Below are 12,509 nucleotides of genomic sequence, written 5' to 3' on the forward strand. Positions count from 1 at the left end.
TTCTGAAGGTCACAATCCTAAAGCCTTGTGTTCAGGAATGGGAGGAAGGAAGAGTAATTTGAGACTATTTATAAATGATCTGCTTGGGCCGAACCGGGGAAAGCCTTTTTTCTTTGTAAACAGCAGTGGGAATCTCCGCCTGATCACCTTATGTATTCATTGTCCAGTTTCTAATTAATGTGCCCAATCTAATAATAACACACTTAATGTAGTGTGGCTGATTAAATCATATTGCTAAATCTTGACCCGAGTATGTGACTAGATGCTCATAACCTCATGGTATAATTACTTTTCTTGACTGCTTTACCCATTCTGGCCAGATAGGCCCCTCCAAGATTGACTTTATTTCAGGTGCTGGGCTAAACTTCTTAAAGTGACAGCACAATACCACACACAAATTATTGGGTCAGCATGCCACTATGGAAGGATATGACACTTTGAAAACAGTTTGAAAACTTTATATGGAGTGTGTCCTGGGCCCCAACAGTTGTCACTACTGTTATAAACCATTTTAAAGCAGTAGTGTAGATCCTGCTCCAGCCTTTCATGCCATGCAGCCTACCAAGTGCCAAAAGTAGCTTTTATAATTCCAAAGGCTATTGAGCTCTGCTGAAGTTGAGATTAACAGTTTTTCTACTTGTTTCTTCATAACAGTATTTCAAAAAGCTGGAATGTGAGTCTTTGCACCCATGCAAACATATAGGGTTATATCCAAATGTACCTATAACTCTTTCTAGGACATTCCATGAAGGTAAAGCTCAGTTAAAACTTCTGATGAATCCTAGAATAGTAGAGTTAGAAGGGACCAATAAGGCCATTGAGTCCAACCCCCAGCTCAGTTCAGGAATCTACCTTAAAGCATCCCTGACAGATGGCTGTCCAGCTGCCTCTTGAATGCCTCTAGTGTGAGAGAGCCCACAACCTCCCTAGGCAATTGGTTCCATTGTTGTACTGTTCTAACAGTCAGGAAATTTTTCCTGATGTCCAGCCGGAATTTGGCTTTCTGTAACTTGAGCTCATTATTCCGTGTCCTGCACTCTGGGATGATCGAGAAGAGATCCTGGCCCTCCTCTGTGTGACCAATTTTCAAGTATTTGAAGAGTGCTATCATGTCTCTCCTTAGTCTTCTCTTCTCCACGCTAAACAAGTCTCTCCTCATAGGGCTTTGTTTCCAGACCCCTGATCATCCTGGTTGCCCTCCTCTGAACATGCTCCAGCTTGTCTGCATCCTTCTTGAAGTGTGGTGCCCAGAACTGGACACAATACTCAAGATGAGGCCTCCATACCAATCAGAGCATTGGTATTAAGTTACACATGTGCAAAAACTCTCACATGACAGAAAAGTTGCCAAAAGTACTGCAGTGCTCTTTATATTGCAATAAAGTACGGTCTACCTCATACTTTTAACAGATTTATCTCCAGTTTGGGGAAAATAAATGGTGTTAACATTTGAAATGACAGTGTTAGCCTTTCACCCTTGCCATGGAAATTTGTCTTGGGGAAAAGGATGGAAAATGCAATTCACTAAAACTAGGTTATTCTGCCCAAACTGGATTTTTACTACTGCTACATAAGGGTAATGCTGGCTGTGTTTTTGTTTTAGGAAAGCATTTCTCCTCATGCAAAGCAAGGCATCGTATTTTCACTGATCCCCCCCCCCCCACTTCCATACCATATCCCATACCATTTCAGAGAATTCTCCAACTCTCAGGAGCAGCTTTCCAGGGGGCAGAGGGACTATAGTAATTAGGGTAGCTAGATGAAACTCAAGTGCCCAGCCTAGTGCAAGCTAACACGCTTTCTGCCACTGCAAAAACAGTACTGGATGCACCTATAAATTAAATAGTAATGTGCACCTATGGGAATAAAAACATAACTTTTAATTCTATCAGTGCAGGGAACTTTATTATATGTCCCTGTTGTTATCCTGTCTCCATTGCTTCATAATTACAAAATACCTAAATTATAACATTCATGTTATAAGCCTCTGTAGCTGTTATTTCATCTTTATATTAGTATGTTCAAAGCTTCATAGTTCCTTTCCTTATGGGTAAGCAATGTATTTATTTATTTTAATATCTAAGTATTAATTTGTATTAAACATGGACTGAATGGAATTAAAGAAACCATTGTCAGTTACTACAAATTTCTAACTGCAAAGTCTTTCCCTTTATTAAATTAACCTCTTAATGCAGCACCAACTGTTATTATTTCAGTCACTGAACTTGTAATCAATATGGCAAAAGCTAAGATTATAGCAGGTACTAGAATTTATGTTCATTTAAAAATAATATTTTTACTAATGAAAGGAATGTAGTTATATTTGGGTTGAAAGACCCAAGATGTTTGATTACTCCTAGTGTAACTACTTCCAGATTACATTACTGTTGCAATAAATAAATGCATTTAATTCCTGTACAAACGTCACACAGATCCATGACAGTTTCACATTCCACCAGATTAGAGATCTCCTGTTTTCTTCCCTTGTTTATATTAGAGATTTACTCCACTCTTTGGGTTTGATGCCAGGGCATGTTGACCATTTCAACACAAAGGTATTTATATTAGAGATTTACTCCAGTCTTTGGGTTTGATGCCAGGGCACGCTGACTGTTTCAACACGAAGCTGTTAAGTGGCTGCATCTACTTTCATTTTCATAATAGAACTGAGATCCAAGCACTACACAACGAGCGTTTCCTGTCCTGCTTTTCCACTCCATAACTTCTAGGTGGCACTGTGGTATAGCAGAATAGCACAAATACACAAGAGGAAGTTGCACTTTCTTTCACTTTCATAATTAAATGTCACATGGGCTTTTCTACATGAGACATTGTCATTCTCTACTCACGGCTGTTTACAGGTTCTTTAGATGACACTGTGACCCTCTAGGTCTAACTAGCAAATGCAGCATTTAATAAAGAAAACAAAAGAAAGCACAATTTCCTCTTGTGTGTTTGCTCTATTCTACTATATCATAGTGCCACCTACAGGTTATGAAGCAGGAAATCAGGAAAAGAAACACTAAATTCTACAACGAAATGGAAAGTAGATACAGCAGATTAACAGCCTCCCTGCTCTAAAAAAAAAAAAAATCTGGTTAGACACACGAGCAAAAGTGAAGAGTCATGTTGTCTAAAGAACTCATAAACAATGGTGAGTATGGATTGAAAACCCTTTGTACAGGTCAGGGCACTAGATTTGAATGGGATGGTGGTTCTGCTCCAGATATTCCAAGTTGGTACTGTTTTTTGGGGGCCATTTCAATCTGACTTCTGGCCCAGTTTTGGAACAGAAATGGGTAGGTCATCATGATGGATGGTGTATGTCGAGAAAAACAGAGGGGCTGATTCTTCTAAACTTCTCTGCAGAATTTGCCACCAATCAACCGTAGTATCTTTCTCTGGGATGGTGACTGCAGGGCACTCTTCTTTGCTTGTTCTGATAGGCCACCTTTTGTAAAACTGGATTTCATTAATGGGTGCTAATGACAGGATAATCTCTCCTGGTACTAGGGATCTCTCTCTAGGAATTTTTGAAATGAGATGCCCATCAGAGCTTTGACCCCTCTGCAGGCTAACATAAATTGTTTCCAGGTGAGGCTTTTATTATGCCATCAAGCCTGCCTCATTCATGGAATTATAGGGGGCGGTATCTAGATGATGATGCCTTCCCCTTGTAACCTTGCTATCTTTTCCCACCACTGCTTCAGTCTTTTGTCTTGCATTTTCTAGCTGGAGTTAAATGGAAATCAGGGTACAGCAGGAGAGGGATGTTGCATGAAGTCCCTTGGAATCTGCTACCTGCTGTAGCCTTTTCACTATAGATATCTTGAGCATCCTTTTCCCTCGTGCAAAGCTGTAGGGATTGCCCCAAGGAGAAGAAGGGAGCATGCAACCATATATAGTTGAGAGCCAATTAAGTTAAGACACAGGCCGTAGCTAGACCTAAGGTTTCTCCCAGGATTGTCCTGAGGTCAAACCTGTTCATCTAAGTGCCACACAGGGCATCCAGCATTCAGGCAGGGACGAACCCGGGATGATCCTGGGATAAACCTTAGGTCTAGCTAAGGCCCCAATGTTCCTAGCCAACATGGTTTGATTTCAGTGCCGATAGGTTGCTAGTCGACATTTGCAAAAAATGAAGACCATGCAGGCTCACATCCATATTAGACAACCAATGATCTGCCTACCTACTTTGCTTATACACATTTTTAAAAAAGCTTTGTGTACATGTGTATGGCATGCCCTTTTTGCAGGGGGAAGGTAGTGTTAGCCCTAAAAAGTTGTCAAGTACTGCAAGTTGTGAAGTTTATTAAACCCTCCATTCTTTATTCAACAATAAAATCCCAGCATAATGGGATTTTATTGTCCATTTAACATGCACAGCTACTTAAAGGACTTCTATAAACTTTCTAAATCCTGTAAGCCATTGTCCCTCACGGTGGTTTTCCACAGATATGGAACGAAGGGACAGCTCCAAAAGGCAAGATGGCGGCCACTAAAAGCAATCAGGGCCCGCCGCTGAGGGTCATGTGATCCGCACGCTCTCGGTCGGTCTCTGAAAAAGGCAGCGAGCAGCCGGTCCCGAGAGCAAACGAGGCGGCTCCCTGCGCGGACGAGGCTTCGCAGAGTTCCCGCGGTGCAACTCTGCAGTCCGTGAAGCGGCACATCTACAGAGCTGTTCAAGCGCAAACAAGGTGGCCGCGCTTAGTCAGGCGCTCCTTCCTGCGTTTAATTCGAAGCCGCGCTCTTAAAAAAAAACAAAAACAAAAAGGCCCGCGCGGGATTTCGCGGTTCTCTCCCTCTCGCAAGGATGTGACAGCTGAGGCCAAGCCTTGACACGGGAAGAAAGAGCTCCAAGTCGAAAGCGATGCCCTCTTTGGAGGCCGGCGGGTTGCCGTCGCTGGAGGAGAAGCGGGAGGTGGCATGGGTGGCGTTTTGCCTTCGTTGATGCCCGCGGATCGCTGACACGCGCCGCGGCGCCCGGGGGAGCCGGGAATATGGGACAACAACCGAGTGCCAGGGACAAGCCCGCTGCCTCGGGCCCCTTGTTTTCGTGAACGCGATTCTCCAAGATCGAGACATGAAAAGTCAGAGCTGCTGCTCCCCAGGATCCAGAGATGTTCGTGGAAGCGCCGTGGAGCTGGCTGTATTGGCAGAAGCAGTTCCTGGCGGCGGGCTTTGTTTAGTCCGAAGCCTTGGAGCTCTACGGGGTGACTGATAGGTAAAGAAGGAAGGAAGATCTCTTTCCCACCCCCTTCGCCATGGGGTACAATGCAAGCTGGGTGCCAGTCAACGAAAATGAACGTGGGGGTGGGCACTATCAGGCTGTCACCCCCGCGTTGAACGCATCCGGGGCACACATCGTGGGGATCAACAGAAGCATCCATGGGATGGGGACTTCGGAAGACGAGGAATATAGGGAAGAACAAACGTACCGGCATTTTACTACCATTGTGCAAGTTGTCATCTTTATAGGTTCCCTGCTAGGTAAGTAAACACAGTTGCGGGGTTCTCCCCCCCTTTTTTTGGGGGGGGCGTGTGTTTTGGGCTTGTTTACAAGGTGAGGTCTACAGAGAAAGACACCCAGGACAGTCATTATTTCTGATTTTCCTTTAGCAAAGCCATAGACATCACAACCCAGCTTTATGATGTCTCTCCGAGATAAACACACACTGTGTCAGGCTACACTTAGTATTGGGTGTAAAAAAAAAGCTGATTTAGAATGAATACCTTGTATTGTGTCAGTTTTTCTTGACTGTTGACTGTTGTAAGCAAATGCCTTGTTTGCAATAAATCTTCTTTACGAACTTACACTAAAGAAGAAATAAGTTTGTGTGCCCTTATTTTTTTTTCAATAGAAAGGATATTTTCAGTATAAAAGATTATGATATTTGGGGCAATGGGGCAATAGTATAAGTGTACATTTAAAAAACAAAACTTTATACTGCACTTTTCACTGTACAAACGATCATGATTATTGTTTTATCCTCAGTCTTGCCCCTCTTACCATATCATCATACAAAATGTTTTTGGAAGTAAGAAACATAATTGTTAAAAACAGTCCTCTCTACAATTGGGGTTGTTTCAAACCTATTTGCCTCTGTTGGAACTTAAGCAATCTAACTTTGTGTAGACCTATAACCTAAGACTTAGATTGGATACAACCGTAAGTCCATTACCTAGACTAGACCTATTGAAATGAATCCGGTAGGACCTAATAAAGGTATTGCCTGACCTTGGAATTAGGACTTTAAAAGTCTAGATTTCCCTCCATTGGGGGGAGGCAGGGAGCAGGACTTAAGTTAGACTAACTAAACATTGGATACAACCCTTAGGAGCCAAATAGCTTGTGTACGTTTTGATGCTTTTTAAAGTATGTAGGCTGAGAGATAATGGCCTGACCAAGAGGCCATTCCAGTGATCTTCTTATGTGAAATGTGGTTTCAACAGGAGAGCCTTAGTTTAAACTAGGGTGACCATATAGAAAGTAGAACAAGCCTCCTATGTCAGTTGCGTATAAAAGGGAATTTCAGCAGGTGTCACTTGTATGCATGCAGCACGTAGTGAAATGCCCTCTTTATCGCAACAGTTAAAGCTGCAGGAGCCCCTGCCCTCTTTTGTATCTGGTCAAGACGGCAGGGGTCCGGCAGATTTAACTGTTGTGATGAAGAGGGAATTTCAAGAGGTGCTGCATGCGTACAAATGACACCTGCTGAAATTCCCTTTTCTGTGTAACTGTTAAAGATTTGGGAGCCCTGTCCTCCTTTCCATGTGGTCGCCTTATTAAACTCAGCACTACTTCAGCTCGACTCTAGAGAACTTTATGCACAGTGGCAGGCTGGTTGCATGAAGACTGCTGTGCATGAGGATTTCCCTCACTGAATGTCACATAGCAGTGATCACTCATTCTGGGAAAGGGGCAAGTGAGTGTCTAGAGTCAGCTTTCTCCAAATAGGTGATCAAAGCTGACGTACTGATCATGCATTCATCGTGTGTATGCATGTTGTGTAGGAACATCCTGTAGTTAGTCTTTGGTGTTGGATGCAATTTTTGTCTACACAGTACCTTTCTGCATTTGCACATTGCCTGCAGGAAGGGAAGTCAATTGGGAAAGACTGTTTGGTTATACGAAACTCTTGCTGGTTGGTTATACGAAACTCCCTGCCTCCCCGCAATGGAGGGAAATCTAGACTTTTAAAGTCCTAATTCCAAGGTCAGGCAATACCTTTATTAGGTCCTACTGGATTCACACAACATAGTGGGCAAGTTTTCAAGATATCCAGAGCTCTTCATCAGGCAAAATGTTTCAAAAAGCAGGTTTGTTGTGTTTGGGGGGAGCAGGGGTGGGGAGCTAACTTGATACCTAATCCATTTAAGCCTGTGCCTCTTCCTCTACTCCATCTTAAGACTCCAACCATGTACTCTTCATTACTTCAACATAGTCAGCCTTTCCCCCTCCTCTTCCTCCTCTATCTGCTTTTTGTAACATCTTGCCTGATAAAGAGTTCTCAAAAGCCCCCCCCCCCCCGTGTTGTTTGATTGGTTCTAATAAAGGAATTCCCTGATGATGGAGTTTGGATTTTACCCCCCTTATGAACCAGAAAGCTTACTTTGTTTTAAAATCCTGTCTACAATTTAGATACATGAAACTGACAGCGGAATAATGCCATAGCTTGTTCACTTTTAGGTACTATTTGTTATTAACCATTACATTTATTTTTCTTGTTAGAAGGCTTGAAGCAAACACTTTTACTATCATACTGACTGAAGATCAATTAAAAGGCAGTTTTACTAAGAGAAATATTGTGAATTATATCTAGAGCAATTTTTGTTCAAGCTGTACTCATTTGTAGTGGATGAATTGGTTTCTAAATGAATAAACTTTTAAAGGATGGTTATTTAAATACAAGAGGACTTCAGTATTGAGTTTAGCATAATTGCTGGTTATTGATGCCTTTCTGACTATAATTTTCTTAGATTAACTCACCTTGGCAGCCAGAAGGGATTTGGAGTTGCTAGATTACAACATTAGAGATACGACCCTGCCTCTTCTCTAAGTCTTGTCTGATTTGCAATGACTTTTGGAGGCAGATGGAAGCAACAAGGACTTTTACTGCCTTCAAAGCGTGTCTGAAATTCAGACAACTGCAAAGACAAATCTCTGCCCTTCTCCTGTGATGACTCACTAGGTGAAAAGATATGGTCATCCCTGGTGACCTGGCAAGTGCGTTTGTGAGCCCTGGAGTTCACGTCCGTATTAATATATGAATTTATATTTATCTACTTACATTACTTCCTACGTTTATTATAATTAAAAAATATTGTTCCTGTACAGTTTTATCTCTGCCCCATTGCCTCTTCTCATCTTCCACAGTCTTCCGCATTTCCTTTTCAGTTCTGGAGCTGAGTATGATTAGTGTTAGGTGATGTTCACTGGCGTTTTCACTAAACATATTTAGCATCAAGGTTTTCAAGGTTTTGTGATTGGAAGGGGGTTTGCAAACAGTGATTTGAGCTAACCATGGTTAGTTAATACTAGTGCACTTGTAACACCATAATTAGCACCCAAACAGAAAAGGAGGAAGAATGCTTGAGCGAGAAGAGAGATGGGGAAAGAGTGCATGAGCTTATGGGACACTGCTGAATCCAGTTGTCTAACCATAGCTTCACAGGTCCATTCTGTTGCTCTGCAAAATGCCATGTACATACTATTTTATTTATTTATTTATTTATTACATTTTTATACCGCCCAATAGCCGAAGCTCTCTGGGCGGTTCACAAAAATTAAAATCATCATAAAACAACCAACAAGTTAAAAATACAAATACAAAATACAATATAAAAAGCACAACCAGGATAAAACCACGCAGCAAAATTGATATAAGGTTAAAATACAGAGTTAAAACAGTATAATTTAAATTTAAGTTAAAATTAAGTGTTAAAATACTGAGTGAATAAAAAGGTCTTCAGCTGGCGACGAAAGGAGTACAGTGTAGGCGCCAGGCGGACCTCTCTGGGGAGCTCATTCCACAACCGGGGTGCCACAGCGGAGAAAGCCCTCCTCCTAGTAGCCACCTGCCTCACTTCCTTTGGCAGGGGCTCACGGAGAAGGGCCCCTGTAGATGATCTTAAGGTCCGGGTAGGTACATATGGGAGGAGGCGTTCCTTCAAATAACCTGGCCCCAAACCGTTTAGGGCTTTAAATGTCAATACCAGCACTTTGAATCGGGCCCGGACCTGGACTGGCAGCCAATGAAGTTGTAAAAGGACTGGCGTAATGTGATCTCGCCAGCCAGTCCCTGTTAGTAAACGGGCTGCCCTGTTTTGTACCAGCTGAAGCTTCCGGACCGTTTTCAAAGGCAGCCCCACGTATAACGCATTGCAGTAATCCAAACGAGAGGTTATCAGAGCATGGATAACTGTAGCTAGGCTATCACTGTCCAGATAAGGGCGCAGTTGGTATATCAGCCTAAGCTGATAAAAGGTGCTCTTTGCCACTGAGTTCACCTGTGCCTCAAGTGACAGTTCTGGATCGAAGAGCACCCCCAAACTACGGACCCGATCCTTTAGGGAGAGTGCAACCCCGTCCAGGACAGGGCAAACATCACCTCGCCGGACAAATGAACCACCCGCTAACAGTACCTCCGTCTTGTCTGGATTGAGTCTCAGTTTGTTAGCCCTCATCCAGTCCATTACCGTGCCCAGGCACTGGTTCAGAACAGTCACTGCCTCACCTGGGTTTGATGAAAAGGAAAGGTAGAGCTGGGTGTCATCCGCATATTGATGACACCTCAGTCCACATCTCCGGATAACCTCCCCCAGCGGCTTCATGTATATGTTAAACAGCATAGGGGATAAAATAGAGCCCTGCGGAACCCCATGGCTTAGGAGCCACGGCACAGAGCAATAATCCCCCAGCACCACCTTCTGGAATCGGCCATCCAAGTAGGAGCGGAACCACTGCAACGCAGTACCTCCAACTCCCAGTTCAGACAACCTATCCAGAAGGATACCATGGTCGATGGTATCGAAGGCCGCTGAGAGGTCCAGGAGAATCAACAGGGTCGCACTCCCCCTGTCTCTCTCCCGACAGAGGTCATCCCACAGGGCGACCAAGGCAGTTTCCGTTCCAAAACCAGGCCTGAAACCCGATTGAAATGGATCTAGATAATCCGTTTCATTCAAGAGTTACCACTAATGGTGGTAAATAATCATAATGGTCAAAGAATAAAATATTTGGTTGAGATTATACCTGCCCATACTCCTTGCAATGCCACAGGTACTGTCATATCATGAAGCAGAAAACACAGAGAAAATGAGCACACAATACATGCCTTATGTAAGGGTGGAATGCTGTGCATGTTTTGTTAAGGAAAAAAGTCCTTAACTCCCAGTATAGTTGGTTGGAGAATGCTGGGAATTGTAGGACTTTAAAAAAAATAATAATAAATCTAAACGCGTATAGGATTGAATTCTAAAACAACCCTTAGATTAAAAAAATGAATAGTGAGTGTTTGCCAACTTGTGTAGCAGCGGGACAATAAAGTTATGAGAAAACTGTATGCAAGGGAAGAGAAAAACTAAAATGAACCTCTCTTATTTCTCTTGTGGATAAAAAGTGAAAAAGATAACTCTAAAATTATTTAAATGAAGTAGGGCTGTGGTCCCAAGGAAATGGCCATACACAAACTACAGAAGCCTTAAAGATGATAGAGGTGCTCAATGGAATGTGGTGATGTAGGCTTCTATTTGTTCAATAGCCAGAGAGTGAGACTTGCCTCCATGTAGACATTTTGCACACCCACACACCATTTCCAGGATTGTGCTGTAAAAGTCTTTACTGGTTTGACAGCACTATTTAGTGCCTAGTTTAAATAACCAATGAATATGACTGTAGTCAAATTCACAATGAGATTCACAGTGTCTAAAACTATATTGCAAGAAAGATGAGTTTACTGAGCACTTTCACCGAAAATAGTGAGGATTTTTACCCTGAAAAGTGGACAAAGAAAAGAAACTTGTTCTGTTCTTTCCACATCGGCATATTGGTAGGAGCAATGATATGAATACAGTTGTTCAGTGACACATATTTACTTTTTGTGTGTGTCCCAAGGAGTTAAGGGCATTATTCATGAAGTTATCCCATTTTATCTTTGAAAGAATCCTGTGATATTGGTAAAGCTGACTTTACCCAGTGAGCTTAATGATGGGAAGGGGACTTGAGACCACCTCCTCTCAATTCAAAGCCCATCAATTTGTCCCCTAAGCCACACTAGCTGCCCTCATAGACGTTCTGTTAAGCAGAGCTTTTTCATGTATATACAAATGAGATGTGCAGGCACAAGAAAACTGTGAGGGCCTGACAACATGTTACATGTGTAGCTGGTAAGTAATTTAATCCTACGTGTGGAGGGATGCTACAGTTTAATCTTATGCACAGAGGGGTGTGTGATTTTCACTGGTACTGCAGCTTGGGGAAGGGGGAAATTTCCTCCCCAGCTCTGATCCCAACTAAAATCATGTTCCTTTTTTAAAATAATAATTCTTCTTCTTCTTCTTCTTCTTCTTCTTCTTCTTCTTCTTCTTCTTCTTCTTCTTCTTCTTCTTCTTCTTCAATACACTGAACTCAAAATGTGTCTAGTTTTATGTTTTATGTTTATTTTTCTTTGTTTTTTGAGTTCAGTGTATCTAAAATCATCCTCCTGCACTGCAATCAGTGATAGGAAAAAAAGCACCTATTGGTGCCAATGGGAACTTTTTTCTATCGCTAACTGCAGTGCAAGGGGAGGGATTTTTGTCAGGATTGGAGATGGGGTAGGATGGGTTACTGTGCCAATTTTGATCTCTATCTTTAAAAATGAGGGAGCTGCAAACAAGGAGGGTGCATTTTCCACATTTCTTTTAAGGTGCTAATGTACTTATGCTCATGCCTACTCAGGAGTAAGAGCATAGAGTTTAATGGGACATCTCTTCCTCCCCCTTCATGGTTGAGTGGAGAACCGTACCACCCTCCTCTTTTGTTAGCGAGACTGCCCTTAGACACACACGCCCCCAACAAAGAACGGGATGGTTGAATAGAACACAATGACAGAAGTACATGAGTAGGAGGAGTGCATTTATTTCGCATGTAGGGAAAATAATCCAGGCTTTCCCTGCTCCAAAAAGAAATGAAACATGGAGCGGAAGAAGTGAAATGAGTGCAGGACCGTGGACAATATCATGTGAGTACTGGGCTGCAAAACCGCATACCAGGCATGGCGAGTGTGCGATAAATTGCTTGTGGGATGGAGCTCTGGATCTAATTCAATGTGGCTTTTTTTTAATGTACTTTTGTTTTTCAAGTGGCCAGAATTAAAACAAAACAAAATATGCCAATTGCCCCTGTGTAACAGTGAGATGTCACAGATTTTGCCTGTGGTGAGTCCCGTGAGCTCCATTTTCAGATACTACATTAGGGCCAAACTGGAATTTTATTTGGACTGAATAAAAAAAAGTAAATGATGCAC

At 42.5% G+C, this 12,509-nt stretch overlaps 1 protein-coding gene across 1 annotated transcript in view; it reads left to right on the forward strand.

Annotated features, from left to right (window-relative positions):
* Nucleotides 1–5,147: 5,147 nt before the first annotated feature.
* Nucleotides 5,148–12,509, forward strand: part of GPR176 (G protein-coupled receptor 176) — a 32,899-nt gene continuing 25,537 nt past the window's right edge. Inside the window, exon 1 of the mRNA XM_063117720.1 lies at nucleotides 5,148–5,490. Within this exon, the coding sequence (XP_062973790.1) occupies nucleotides 5,265–5,490 (226 nt within the window). The 5' untranslated portion in view covers nucleotides 5,148–5,264. The remainder of the gene's footprint in view (nucleotides 5,491–12,509) is intronic.

The sequence above is a fragment of the Elgaria multicarinata genome, chromosome 2 (genome assembly GCF_023053635.1).
Source record: "Elgaria multicarinata webbii isolate HBS135686 ecotype San Diego chromosome 2, rElgMul1.1.pri, whole genome shotgun sequence".
In the NCBI taxonomy this organism is placed as follows: domain Eukaryota; kingdom Metazoa; phylum Chordata; class Lepidosauria; order Squamata; family Anguidae; genus Elgaria; species Elgaria multicarinata.